General features: G+C 40.7%; 1 protein-coding gene across 1 annotated transcript in view; it reads right to left on the bottom strand.

Moving 5' to 3' along the window:
• LOC124160643 (chondroitin sulfate N-acetylgalactosaminyltransferase 2-like) overlaps positions 1-14,411 on the bottom strand; it is a 119,728-nt gene that overhangs the window by 82,402 nt on the left and 22,915 nt on the right. Inside the window, exons 3-7 of the mRNA XM_046536558.1 lie at positions 13,788-14,024; positions 12,434-13,249; positions 10,863-11,106; positions 9,165-9,790; positions 6,598-8,471 (exon numbers count right to left, since the gene is read on the bottom strand). Of these exons, the coding sequence (XP_046392514.1) occupies positions 9,292-9,790; positions 10,863-11,106; positions 12,434-13,249; positions 13,788-14,024 (1,796 nt within the window). The 3' untranslated portion in view covers positions 6,598-8,471; positions 9,165-9,291. The remainder of the gene's footprint in view (positions 1-6,597; positions 8,472-9,164; positions 9,791-10,862; positions 11,107-12,433; positions 13,250-13,787; positions 14,025-14,411) is intronic.

Raw genomic sequence — 14,411 nt, 5'->3', positions numbered from 1 at the left:
GATATATATATTTTGTAAAAGTGTGATGAATCTCACTGGCCAGAGAATGATCAATTTTCGATTGGTACAGAGTATTGGTCACCCATAGCATATTGAGAAAGTAGATTCTGGTCAATTATTATTATATTTAAAGTACTCTACCAGTCATGGTATACTCGTGAGAGAAAATAATGTGGTTCGTCGACCTAAGTCTCCCTTTCCTAACGGAACTTCCCTGAGAAAGTAATAATTGAAGCACTAGGGCTCGGAAGCGTTTGCGGCAGCCTCATGCTGATAGGGAAGAAGGATAAGGTCCAGGTGTGATCAACAAAGCAGCTCACATTGAGAGCTAGGGTAGAAATTCAGACGCAAGAGTACATATAACTCCCACTTGGCGTATTATACTTTGTTTCGATTTTATAGCATACATATTACATAGGTACATATTAACTCCTTGATCCCTCCTTTAAATTAGTACAGCCAAAAGCTCTTATGATAGCGGCCCACATAAAGTTGCGCCGCGGTTCGTGGGTTTTATGACACTGAATTAAATGAATTGAGGTGTTAAATAATGTCGGTTACGTTGTGCGAAATAGAATCAAAGTTCGTGAGGCTAATACTAAAAGGCAATCAAAATTTAAGCAAAATTAAAACCATAAGGAGGATGTATCAGTTTGAAATCACCCAGTCATCCGGTCACATGCCTTATATCTTGACGTCTTACTCATTAAAATTATGTACTATCATCTACAAATATCATATCATAAAGGGTATTTCTCATGCAGACGGAGAAGGAGGATTATGGTTTGGTGTGATCAACAAAGTAGCTCATATAGAGGACTGGGGTAGAAATTTAGACATAAGAGTAGGTATCACTTGTTCTCGACAGGTTACAATTTGTTTCAATTTTATTGCAGTGGTATTATTTGAAACATACGCTACTGCGTTGAAAATTTCCTGGCATATATTAAAGGTGATCAACTAAAATGATGAAGAATCTGAGTTTTTCCAGGTGTGTAGGTGGTCCCTGATTAGTTTGTTTCGTTCGAAAAACACGCCATGCGGAACCCGAGAAGGATCAATTCAACCAAAGTGATATAGTGGGTAATTTACGGTAATCATCATAACTCCACGTGCCACATATCATATTACAAATCCCCATAATAGATTTAGACCCAAGGCAGACATTTTTGGAGAGACACGTTTAAACATAGTGAGTAAAAAGTACGATATAAAAGTATTTTGTAAAAGTGAGATAAATCTCGCAGGCCAGAAAAATGTTCAATTTTCGATGCGTGCAGCGTGTTGGTCACCTAGGTTATATTGAGGAAGTAAATCCTGGTCAATCATTATTTTATTAAAAGAACTATACCAGTTATGGTAGGCTCGCAGGGAAAAATAATGTCAATTACCTTCATAAGTCCCTTCTTAGCCGAACTTCCCACTTCAATTTATAACAAGAAGTATTACGTTTCATCCCATTAATTTATTATAGTATCTTCCTCCTTCAACACGCAACTCCATATTTCTATTAACCACATCTCGAACCCCTCCTGACTTTTTTTCAACCTCATTCTTCAGAGTTCAGGTTTCCGCACCGTACAACCAAGTATTCTTATATGTTCTAAGTACTCTTATATGATTATCTTATCATAATCACTTTCTAACTAATGATTACCTACTCATGCAATAAAATACTCTTTCAATATATTTCCGTAACTCAAATACGAAAGTCTTACCCCAGAAAAAGTATTTTGGGAAATACATATCCTTCACTATTTTACACAGTTGATTTAAAAATAATAATCATACAGGTGGAGCGAGAGTTATGCGTCTGGTAGAGCTCTAGTGATAAGTTGTCATTAGACAAGTAAGGTAAGGTGGGGTAAGTGCGACCCCTAAATAGCATACATCAACTTTAACTAGCTTAGGAAAATTTTCTAGGCTAGCTAAAAACAGGAGATTCAGTGTATAACATGTATGTGAATCACTGAAAATGATAATTAGACTAAAAATCCTCTCTCTGTAAAGTGGTAATTTTTATAAATTTTTACTTACATTCTTGTTGAGGGATCGCACTTACCCCGTACATGGGGCAAGTGCGTCCCATGGCTGTTGTGCAATATATTTATACATTACGCGGCACATGGGGTAAGTGCGATTTGCCCAGGAATTCAGCTGTACATTGCTTTTTAAAGTACCAAATTATGTTTAACCATTCTTGAGAAATCAACTTTTATCTTAGGTAATGTAAGTAGATTTTTTTTCGCGTTTTTTTGGTTAATTTTGGTACATAATGGAATTGTTGTTGAATGTGTTTTTAAACGATAGTAACAGTATTCAACTGTTACACATTAATTCAAAAGTGTATTTAAAATATCTAGTGTGCATAAAAGCCGAATAAATAAAAAAAAATTTAAAAATTATAAATCTTGCATATGACAACAAATCTGAATACAAACTAGATTGTAATGAACAAAGAATTTCTTCTCTAATGTAATTTACGTTATAAATATAAAAAAGCAAAATGAAGAAAAACTTATGATCTTCAACCAATTGAACATTGAATATTTATTTGTTTATTTTAAGTTTTACCCCGAGAAAGATAGGCAAAACGTTAACTTTCCTCGACGGCCGACAGAGGGCTTCAGTTATATTTTTACAACATCTTCTCTGTGTCTGTGCCCATCTGGAAGGGTAAAGACGACGTCGCAGAATACTCCAACTACTGCCCGATCCGGCTTTTCAGCCACGCCATGCAAATATTCGAAAGAGTGATTGATGCTAGGCTCAGACACATTGTTCAATCACACCCAGCCAGTGTGGATTTGTAAAGGGGAGTGGCAAAACAGACGCAATACACGCAGCTAGACTGCTCTTGGAGAGGCACCGAGAGAAGAACAAGCCAGTGCATATGTCTTTCCTTGATCTGGAGAAGGCCTTCGATCGCGTGCCACACGACCTTATCTGGCATGCCCTCAGATCTCACGACGTCCCTGAAGTCTACGTGCCATTGGTGAAGCTTCTCTACACCAACGTCACCAGCACGGTCCGTTGCCCATCAGGAATATCACCGCCTTTCCCAATCACTGTTGGCGTCCACCAAGGATCGGCCCTCTCTCCGCTCCTTTTCATCCTGTGCATGGACACACTCACGGCCTGTCTCCAAGAATCACATCCTTGGTCGCTACTGTTCGCCGATGATGTCTTCCTTGCCAGCACCACCAGACCCGAATTACAGCAGCGAACTCAACTATGGAAGGTACGACTCGACAACTATTCGATTAAACACCAAGAAGACTGAGTACATGGAGTGTGGTCCTCAAACCGATGGCACGATAAGCATCGACGTCGAGGACCTTGAAAAGGTCGAGAAGTTGAAATATTTGGGCTCTGTCATCAGCAACGATGGAAGCACAACCGCCAACACACGAGCTCGAATTAATGCAACATGGCTGAAATGGCGCCAAGTGACTGGCGTATTGTGCGACCGTCGAACGCCCGAATGGTTCAGGGCCAAAGTATACAAGACCGTAGTCCGCCCAGTGGCCCTATATGGAGCAGAATGTTGGCCAGCCACAGAAAATCAAGAACAGGCCATGCAAGTCATGGAAACGAGGATGCTGCGATGGATCCTAGGCATCTCCCGCCTGGATCACATCAGGAATGAAGACATTCGGAAAAGAATGGGAGTTGCACCGATCACAGACAAGATGCGGGAGGCTCGACTGCGGTGGTATGGGCATGTGGTGCGTAGTGATGAGAACTCCGTGGCCAAAACAGCAATGCGGCTGAGTACTGAAGGACGCCGACCACGAGGACGACCAAAGATGCGCTGGCTCGACAAAATTAAGGCGGACATGAAGACCATCAAACGCTAGGATGAAGAAGAAGAAGAAGAGATCTTCCCTAGGTATTTCGCTGGAATCCTCATTCCGTGGACAGGTGAAACTTAATTCAGTTCCAAAAAATATCCTCAAAAAGAAAACCACGGCATCACCTTATTCATTAATCTCCAGAATTTTCCCTACATAGTGAGCAACTGACTTTTTGCTGCTGAATCTAGCCAGAATCCAATCTCCACTTTGAATGTTAGTCACCGAATTTGTTAAGCTTTTTGACTCATGCTATCTTGTTTCTGGCATTAATACCATGTCGTCTACATCCTCCTCGTAAAAATACATGATATCCAATGCCCTATCATAATCAATCAACAAACTGAAGTAAGCTATCTTTATCAGATAAACCTTCAAAATATAAGTTGATGAGAGGACTCTAATTAAAAGACCTAGTTTTATAAACTTCGGTGTTTTGCAACATTTGTTTAAGAAAGTTTAACGCAAGAACTGCCAGACAGAAACTAAAAGTTTAACGCAAGAACTGTTAGTCAGAAACTAAAAATTAAATCCATACGTCAAGTATCCTCGTAGTCTGGGGTAAGTGCGACAGGGGGTCGCACTTACCCCAGGCAACGGGGTCGCACTTGCCCCGGAAGGTAGGAATGGATGATTATGACGGGGAAAGTGCGACCCCCCATCTAAACTAAATATAACGACCCGAGCTCCTAAATTTAAAGTAAAGCAAGGAAAACCAATCCATGAAGAAGAGAAAACAAGATATAGTTCTTACCTAACACCTCCGATACGTTGATTCAGAGGGAACTGCGGTATAGCCTCTCCTCACAACCAACTAAGACTACGAGATGAACGGACGGTTATATTTCCTAAGCATGTGGAACGAGAAATTAAGGGATAAGTATTACAAAGTCGTTGGCTCTGGTTTCATTACTATGTGTAGAATATGTTGCACGACCGCCACCTGCTTCGAGAACGGAAATACGATTTTCCTGAAGGGGGGTCGCACTTACCCCGCAGTCGCACTTACCCCACCTCACCTTAGGCCATTATTCATTTTGATATTTTGTAATTATTCATCAGATAGTTTGGATGAACACCATTACATTTGTTTTCCTCGATATAATCTCCATTAAGCATCCATCGAAAACTCATTTTGGCCTTTTAACGTATGAAGGGGTTCAACACTCAAACCTACCTCCAGACTTAAATCAATTTATTTCACCTTGCAAAATCGTTAATTAATTCCATTTTTTAGGCTATTAGGGAATCATAAACTTCTAAATTGGATGGAATAGAGAGAAAGGACGGTAGAGGGGAAACAAACAGCTTCGTTAGGGGAATGATAAATGGAGAGCAGGATAAATAGCAGTCGAATCCGACGTAGAGTCTGAAGAGTGAAAACCGCCGCTCAACAATTAGCTCCAATTACAGATAACAGGTGAAAAAGGGAGCCGAAAAAAAACTTAGTCTCTCTTGCACGCCGTGTAAGTGGGGTTCTCTTTCACAAAGGAAAATATCAGCGGAAAGCTGGGATCGGGTGCAGAAGAGGCGTGGAGTGCAAGAGGAGGGATTCCTTGAAATAAGAGAAGTGAAAGGAACATTTTCGAACGAGAATAAAAGAGCGAAACCCTTTGCCAGCCTTTACCTTTGTGAAAAGCAATGCCCACGAGGCATGGCAAACGCATTTGCAGTGTCGCTGCGTGCAGCGATATTAAGTAAAAAGTACACGCAGTGTAAGACCAGTCATTTCGCAGATCAATGTTTTAACTAGGCAATCCGCAATAAAGGTGGCGAGGGTATATATACGGGAATATCAAATTACAAGTTCATTACGCTCCGTTAAACCGGCCGAGGAAAGAAAACAATTTTTTAAATGGGCATGTTCGGGAAGTACTTCTAGAAATGTTTCATCCTCCATCACTTCCTACGTTTCTGCAAAGCATTAGAGCAAGGTCATGTTCTAAAGAATCACTTTATGATTTATCGTTTTATAGGTCTAAAAACGGAAGTAGGGAATTATTTTTAGATACTTTTATGAAATAAAATGAAGTAAGTAAAATTCGCTGAATCACTAACCATATACATGCTACATAGAGGCTTTCAAATTTCATATCTGTCTCCAGAATGAAGTTTGCGGGTGCCTGTCAAATTACAAGTTCATTACTCCCCATTAATTCTATGATTTTTTCAAATAGACGTGTTTGGAAATTACCACCATAAAATTTTCCTCATACGGTAAAGCGATATTCTACAAAATTTTAGGGCAAGGATAAAATGACCGATCTTTTATAAGAATCAATTCATAATTCATCGCTTAACCAGTCTATAAATGGAATAAAAGAGGCATTTTTAGATGCTACTATGAAATAAATTTCGTTCCATCTCGAGCGATTTTCGTATGCCGTATCTATATCATTTATATTCAATTGTTCGTGTTTAACTTTGTGAAAACTCGAATACATACCTTAATTAATGAAAGCATATATTTAAATTATGATCAAATAAAGAGTCCATTCATTCAATTATCCACCAATTCTCCATTTTCAAGATAGCAAACATATACCTATAGTCAGGACTAGTCTATGAAAATGTAAAATTTTATAAGAGTAATCAAATAAATATCATCAAAAGCTAATTTTATACAACCAAACAGAACTATTCTCTTTCATCAAAACCCTTTATATAACTAAAAATTTATTTACCCAAATATCAATCGCAATTCCACTGCAAAAAGGAGAATATTCCAAAATGGTTTACTCACCGTTCCCTGATAATTATGCGGCAGAGTAAGCACGATGTTGGAGGAAAATTTAGAAGATCCGGGATGGTGGACCGCGGCTTTCTATCCAAGGCTGTATTGAGGAGTGGAGGATTAAATGCAGGAGGCTGGATCACTTCACAGTTTTATAACGTCCTAATTTTTCCTTCGAAGAGCATATTATCACCAATGTTGGGAGGATACCCCTATAGAAGTCTAATTTGCACTCCCTGCTGCTTCACCAGTAACTCACAAAAACATCACACCTGAGGGATACGTGAACCATCACGTAATGGTTTATTGGGGTTTTCAAACTGAATCATGAGAAACTTAAAGAGGTATTTGAGAAAGTTGAGAGCTCCTTGAATCTGATTAAAAATGTTAATCAACCCAGAAATCCCGATTTGAAGAAGACTACAAAATATGACGCTTGTTATTACATGACGAAGTTTTTTATTTGCCTTGTTGCCTCTTAGTAGTCCTTGGACCTTTATGACCGTATGAATTCTTGCATACTCATTTTTTCAAAAGTTAAATGTACTCACGAAATGCCGTCGCTGTAATAGCAATGAGACAAATCAGTTAATTGCAGATTTTAGTGGCAAAATATTGCAAAATCCATGCACAAGAGATATGTGAAATTTGGTTGGTAATCAGTCAGCATCTTAGAAATTTTAATTACGTAAGAGCTAATAAATTTCGAAATTTCAGGACATACGTTCACGTTTCGTTGGTGATGGGACGACAGTTTCGGTGGTGCTGCTAGGGGCTTCTATAGTTCAAGCAAAGCAAAAATGTAGCAGATAATATGTACTATTCAACGACGCAATAATCCTATGGGTCAACAGATATAATAAAATATGCCTGGTATATTTTAAGACATCAGATTAGGATAAGAATATAATTTTTTCATGGCTATCCACAGAGTAATTCTAGAATTGCACGTTGCAAGTGTAAAAGAAGACAGAAAGAGGAATAAAGGTAAATATGTTTTTAAACGACAGCTCAAAAACGAATGGTTTACTGAACTGTCAGATATGCTTGCACGTTCCTAACATTGTAACACCTTACATAAATTCATCAATTTCGAGAATCATAATATCATTTATATTTTACAATTTTGCAAGCGTCACAGGCTTGACAGAAAATTCATTTCGAGTCCTAACCGGAAGAGACGCGATAGAATTTTTGCTATGGTAATTATCTAACTCGACATCCTATGGAAAATACTAGTAACGCGCTTACTTAACTTATGAACAATCTCTGGGTCTTTTTCAGTTGGATGAGAATGGAGACTTGATAAGAAATATCACCGGTAAACCTAAAATTTTGAAACAACTTCGGTAACAGAAACGGATCAATATAAAGTTTCAAAATACCTCTTTAGCTTCATAAATGGGTCATGAAAATAGGTAAATTCCCCTTATACTCTGCTTCGGGGATCAAATATCCTTCAGGTGGCCTGGTGAAAGCTGACAACAATTAGGACGTCAAAGGAGTATTATCCTGGAATGATTAAGGGTTTCACAAGTACACTGATAACAACGAGAGGCCAGTGGCTAATAGGGATATTCTGTTCCAAGGAAAACACGGCTCACTGTCCATCGGTTGATCATATACGTTATCTAGGCATATATTTAAACTTTACACGGCTGCATTATGCACTGCGTGCATTAAATAATACTGGTAGTAAGGGTGTTTTTCTGAATCTCCACTTCTCTCACACCATGCCCAACAAATTTAGCACCTCAACAGAGTCCATTTCTCTCACGTTACATTAGGCACTATTACTTGCACTGTTTGTTTGCAACCTGTACCATCAGGACGCTGCTCCTCCCTTGATATGTTGAAATTCGACTCTTCACAATTATCCGGCCCTGAAACAGGAACACCAGTATTTGTTATTACCGCATTGTCAAAGGCGATGAAATTCGAATTGATTGGAACAAAAAAATACGCATATATACATAACAGAAATTATATACCTACATTATAAATTGTGCATAAATTAACATATTTTCTGTTTGTAATCACTATTTAAAAAAAGACTACCTGTGTACTGAAAAACGACCGAAAATTAAGACTACATTAAAACCATAAAACCCTCAAAAAATGGGGATAAAATATATCTTTGAGTATTTAATCCAAATTTAATGAAAAATTAATGTGCCCCGTAGTCACTCTTATCAAAAGTTAATCAATTACAAATAAAAATATTTCCATGCAGAGAAGGTTCAAATATTTCGCGGCGTTGATCAGATGACTTTTGCATTTTCTTCGGGTTCTCATCGCGTCCATTTGATTTTGTTGGCATTTTATTTCAAGAAATATCAGCGAAACTTTTCCCAACAAAAGCCTACGGACGTGGTGAGAACCCGAAGAAAACTTTATAAATTGGACGGAACCCAATGTTAACAAAGGGGGAATGGGGGTATAGAATACCACCAATTTCGAATAGAGGGGCAAATAATTTAGTAAATTTAGGTTGCTCTTTCAGTAAAGCTTTTATATTGTCGTAGGAAGTCATGTTAAGCTGTCGTTAATCGGGTAAATAAACTGGCCGCACGTACCATAAGAAGCAGCGGATAACCACAGCACTGACTTCACTTCGGCGAATAGGTAATAAAGTTTCTTTCACCGATTCACTGTCTCCACGTCTTCAACTTGAAGCACCTTCCCTACATTCTCTCCCCACTCTCATCTTCCCAAACCACCCTTGTTCGTCTCCACTTTACCGGGGACTTCCTGGCCCTCAACTACCTCTACCACTCCGCCGACTTCCTCAACAATCACCGGAGATGCTGTCACCGCCACACTGGACGACCTCAACTGCAACGACGCGTTAGCAGAAGCCGATGATGAGGTCTCCTTCCTTGGAATGTCCGTGGTCCGCGGGAACTCCACAGCGGATGGTCCGTCGGATTCGTCGCCGTCCCTGAATGCCAGGAGTCCCAGCTGGGCGTGTGAGCCCTCCGTGAGGGCCCGGGCCCTCCGGCAGGCCCTTACCCTCTCAATGTTAGCAGGGGTGGCGTTATATGGTGCGGAAGGGCATGGACGCCGGCGCCATAGTAAGAAGAGGCCGGGGTCCGTGGAGCGGATGACCCGCACTCTTGATGACTTGACGTGTCGGCGGTAGAGGGCCAAGTCTTCCGCGGGACCTCCGTCTTCAGCCTCGCTCTCTCGGAGGAAGTCGGATCTGCATCGATAAAGAATAATAACAGAAGCTGCTTTAATAATACCTATTCTGTAGTAATCGTAACATGGTATAGACTAAAGCTTGCCTCCGAATGTTTAGTAAAAAGCCAGAGTAAATTCAATTAATTGGGAATGCGAGTTAGTCAAACTACGAGAATTTGATGAAATAATATGTCTATACACTTTATTTATGTACAACAAAGTGTTATCGTACTGTTGGGAAAACATCTGTAAGAGGGAAGAGTACATGTTCCCATAGCACTAAACGCGTCTTGATATTATAAAATCGACTTTTCTCCTCATTTCGCTCATCAGGGGTATCACCAAAGCAATGAAATGATAGATGGTCCTACAGTGAATTCACCGCAATAAAGAAAGAAAAATTGACTTTTTGAAATTAAGATGCGTATAATCCAAAATATATCTCCAATCTCCTCACTACTTCTACTCCTATCATTTGCATAGATGAGGAAAGAATTCACCTCAGACTAAGCCACAGACAATGAATATCCCACTTTAAGGCTCCCACTTTAGGGCAAATTCCTTTCCAATAGCCTTTAACTGCAAGATCTTTAACTGCAAATCATTTTTTTAGTCATCTAAACCTTTCATTTAGCAGTCGAATAATGTTCGACCCGCTAGGCTCCCGCATTTCGCAAACACAAGCCTGGCCCTCTAAAACCTGAACTACGGAAACTTTGATTGCATGCAGATTCATAATGATAGATCGTTTCAAAGTCGAATTTTCTATTTTTAAACTGATCCGGGTTTCAATACATTTTGGTCATTTGTGAACTCGGGTTGGTTCGGAAATGAAAAGTGTGCATTTGTAACAATCTCATTTTTATTAGTAATGCACTCAACTACCACACAGTAGAGCCCCAAGTTATTACTTATACTCTTGCGAACGTCACCTTTGTTAAAACCCAGAACCAAAGGAGTTGAATGACTTCTGAAGTTAGAAGTTGAGAGCTCTGGGAAAACAAGCCAAGGTTTTGCCTGCAGTCACATACTATCCCTGCATTGTATCCAATGTAATTTTCCTTCTAAAGGAGAAAAATTGTACAACTCACCTATATTGGCAGGAGAGTGAGAAGAGCGAGTCCCTCCATGATCCCGTGTCCCTGGATACGAGCAGTCTGTCCGACTCCCTCGGCGGAAGAGGCCTTCCCTGCAGCGAGTATACCACGCGGGGGTTGAAGAGGCCGAAGGCTATTGGGTAGTACACCTTCCGGCCGGGAGACGCGTGCCAGCGACACCTGTCTAGAAACCGTGCGCTGAACACCGCGTCAACGTCCGTCAGGAACAGCAGGGGATCTGGGTAATATGGATAAATATGGAAATAATTTACACTTGCCACAAGTTGAGGGCACAAGAAATTAATCCAGGGTGAATATTATTTTTCAAAACTAATACTCTGGAAACTATATCGTCCTGTATAGGATTATAAAGAACTTGAATAGTCAATAATCTAAAAATCTAATAATTTCCGCTCTTCAACTGTTTTCTACCTAACAAGCGGCCTATCCTATCCCTACCCCATACCTTCAGTAACCCTGTTTTCTGTCAAAGCTTTTCGCTCGACTTTCTGCCCAATATCGCATAAATCACCATCATATCGCCCTGCATCACGCGTTAAATCCACATCTTTTGCCTCCTGTTCACGTCACACAAATAATCCGTTCAAAACAAATGCCTAACATATTTTCATAACCGATCAAATAAATCAGTGGTAATTACATAACTTTCAGTGAATGATACGATTTCTCCGAACTTAGGAAGTTAATTTGCAATTTACGAGATTATATGAAATTAGTAAGACTTCAGATATCAACATTGACCACGGGTTATTCCTGGTGTATTTAATAAATACATACTCTCATACTTAATTCCAATATTCCTGGTGATATTTGCGAAGATTAACATTTAGGACGGCATTTATCCGAACTAAACCGAGATCTCTCATTTATAAGCAAGAAGTTATTTTTATCTCAAACCCTGAATCAAATGGGAGTATTTTCTTATGGAAAATATCAGGAAACGTAGAATTTCAAAAGAGGAAAGGCGTAGCTTTGCACTTTTTCCCAACATTACGGTAGGAAGAAGTGATTCGCATTATATTGGCTTGTCGCTCTATGACATCTTGTTGTCATGATTTATCCAAAGCAGTAAGATCTGCCAGGAATTACAAAAACTTTAACGGAAAAATATCATGAGCATCTTTCAGTACTAACTAGCATCTATGAACTTGAATCACTTAATCATTTTTTTATCCCTTTATAAGGACGCCTCCAGCTGTCGCTCACATGATAGCGGAAAACATGACAAAAAATGACCGATCTTTTTTCACAATGGTTCCACAGATAGAAATCTCATTACTAGGTACGTCCCTTTTTCCGTCGTTGACACCGTAAGCGGATCACTCAATTGGTCCCTGAAAACCTATCGCATGGGCTATCATTCTGAGGGAGTCTATGATTCAGGCTATACCAGGAAGAGAAACTCGATGGTTTCAAGCTAAAAAAAATCTGTACATGTCGCCTTTCCGACGAAACCGGTCGACTTAAATAAATTATGTAAAAAAGTACCATACCTTTTCAAGTCTTTTTTATGAGGAAGCACAAAAAAATAATAAGTCACTCACCTTGACGAGACACCGAGTTCTCTTTCTGGGGCTGGTGTCCTCCGCTGCCATGCTGGGTGCAGCACGCTTCGACCGCCGCGTGCAGAGCCGCAGCCCGGGACGTTGTCGTGTTCAGGGCTAGCAGCCTGAGGCCCCTGAACCTCGTGTCCTTGGAGACCCTGATCATGACCCTCCTCGCTGCCGCCAGACCCGCTCCGCCACCGCCAAAGTGTGCAACCGTCAGCGTTACCTTTCGGTCATTTCTAATCGCTATCCTCGCGAACTTGTCCATGAAAGCCTCGAACACCGACTGCGGGCACTTTGATGGAAGGGGCAAAACTACGTGGACCAGCGGCCTGGGGGGCCTCACCTCGGCTGGACCAGCGGTCCTGAGAGGTGCGAAGGGCCTGAGCATGGTGACACGAGCAATGGCTGGCGGGGAGGATGCCCGGGAGAGCCTGAAGAACAACTCGTAGTGTGTGCCAGACGTGGGCTCTGTGCGGTAGGCACCTTCCAAGAAGTCTTCCAAGGACAGTTGGCGCAGGGACGGAGAGGCGTTGAGGACATGCAAGGCTGCAAGGGCCGCGTCTATCAGGTCTTCCCGACGATATCCCAGAGGTTTTTCTACAACTCGTCGGCCAATGCCCAGCTGTGAAGGATGCAGGCGACTCAGGGAAAAGTGAGTGAAGGGGATGACTTCGTACTCACTGCCCTGGACCCAGGGAGCCGAGTCCGGCCACGCCTCCGATTTTCTGGCGGCTTCCGCAGCGACAGCGTCGCACTCCATGTCCGGCGAATTGCCTGCACCGGGATCGCCGCTACCATTGATCATCCAAGCTGTAAGGTGTGAATTAGAATTATGAAAATTCAGAAAGCGTGATCTAAAATGGGTATGCAATTAGCATTCTCCGTATTCAATGCTTCATGTCAAAAACAGAAATGACGTTTGTCCTATTTCGGCCAAACATATACCGTGAGATTAGTTAGGAATGGTGTTAAAAATAAATTGGTGGAAGTTATAGTAAGTATGGGAAATTGACTAGTTAAATAAAGTTTTCTTAAAAATAGGCTGATCAAGATTGTTAAATTGTGACTTTTATGTAGAAATATAATTTATCGGTAATTATTGGCGGTGTTTTCACCTTCGGATGCCGATAAAGCATACCACCCTCTTCATGCTTTACGCTACACCAATATTATTTGCGGCATTGCTGGTGTATGGATAACTACGTCGAAAATATTTAAAGTTTCTTTAATGAAATGAATGCAATAACTAATTTGCGATTTGGCATCAAATTACCAGCAACTCGCATGCCACCTAAGAGGATATTTCGGCTACGTGGATAATTATACCACCATATCTGGCTATACTCACGAGGATCGGAGAGCGAAGCCGGGTGTCTGGATAGCAGAGACTCGTCGCCTCCCGCGCCATCTATAGAGTTGCGAGTATCCGAGTTCCCACCGTCCTGCGGCCTTATCCTCCATCTCTTAGCCCTCAGCAGCTGGCCCTTGAGGGCCCTTAACTGGGCATTTAGTCGCCCCAACTCAGCCCTTAGACTCCCTCCAGCACCATTCTCAGCGTCGGCCCCCAGCACAGAATCAAATCCACCTATAACAAGATGGAGGGAGGAAAATCATTATATGTCTTTAATTAAACACAGTTACAGTAAATGAACTATACATGGTCTCATTTTTCTTGTCCCTTGTAGCAATAATAATAACCGACGCAAGCAGTCTCGCTACCTGTGTCATTATTACGGACATAATATTTTTCTAAATCGATTTATGCTCCCAATTATAATTTTTGCTTCAAAATTTCGAAATTTTGGAAAATTTCACGAAAACTTTCATTAACCTGTATCGTATGCCAACAAACAACCTAATGTTTACAAAAACCTATATCTGACACGTTTAAATACTAAGCACCTTTTTTTTAGGTCTCGTCTTTCCCCCTCTGTTGAACATATTTGAAATTCAGAAAGTAAGATCACTTAGA

The sequence above is a fragment of the Ischnura elegans genome, chromosome 6 (genome assembly GCF_921293095.1).
Source record: "Ischnura elegans chromosome 6, ioIscEleg1.1, whole genome shotgun sequence".
NCBI lineage: Eukaryota > Metazoa > Arthropoda > Insecta > Odonata > Coenagrionidae > Ischnura > Ischnura elegans.
This window is presented reverse-complemented; position numbering and strand designations above follow the sequence as displayed.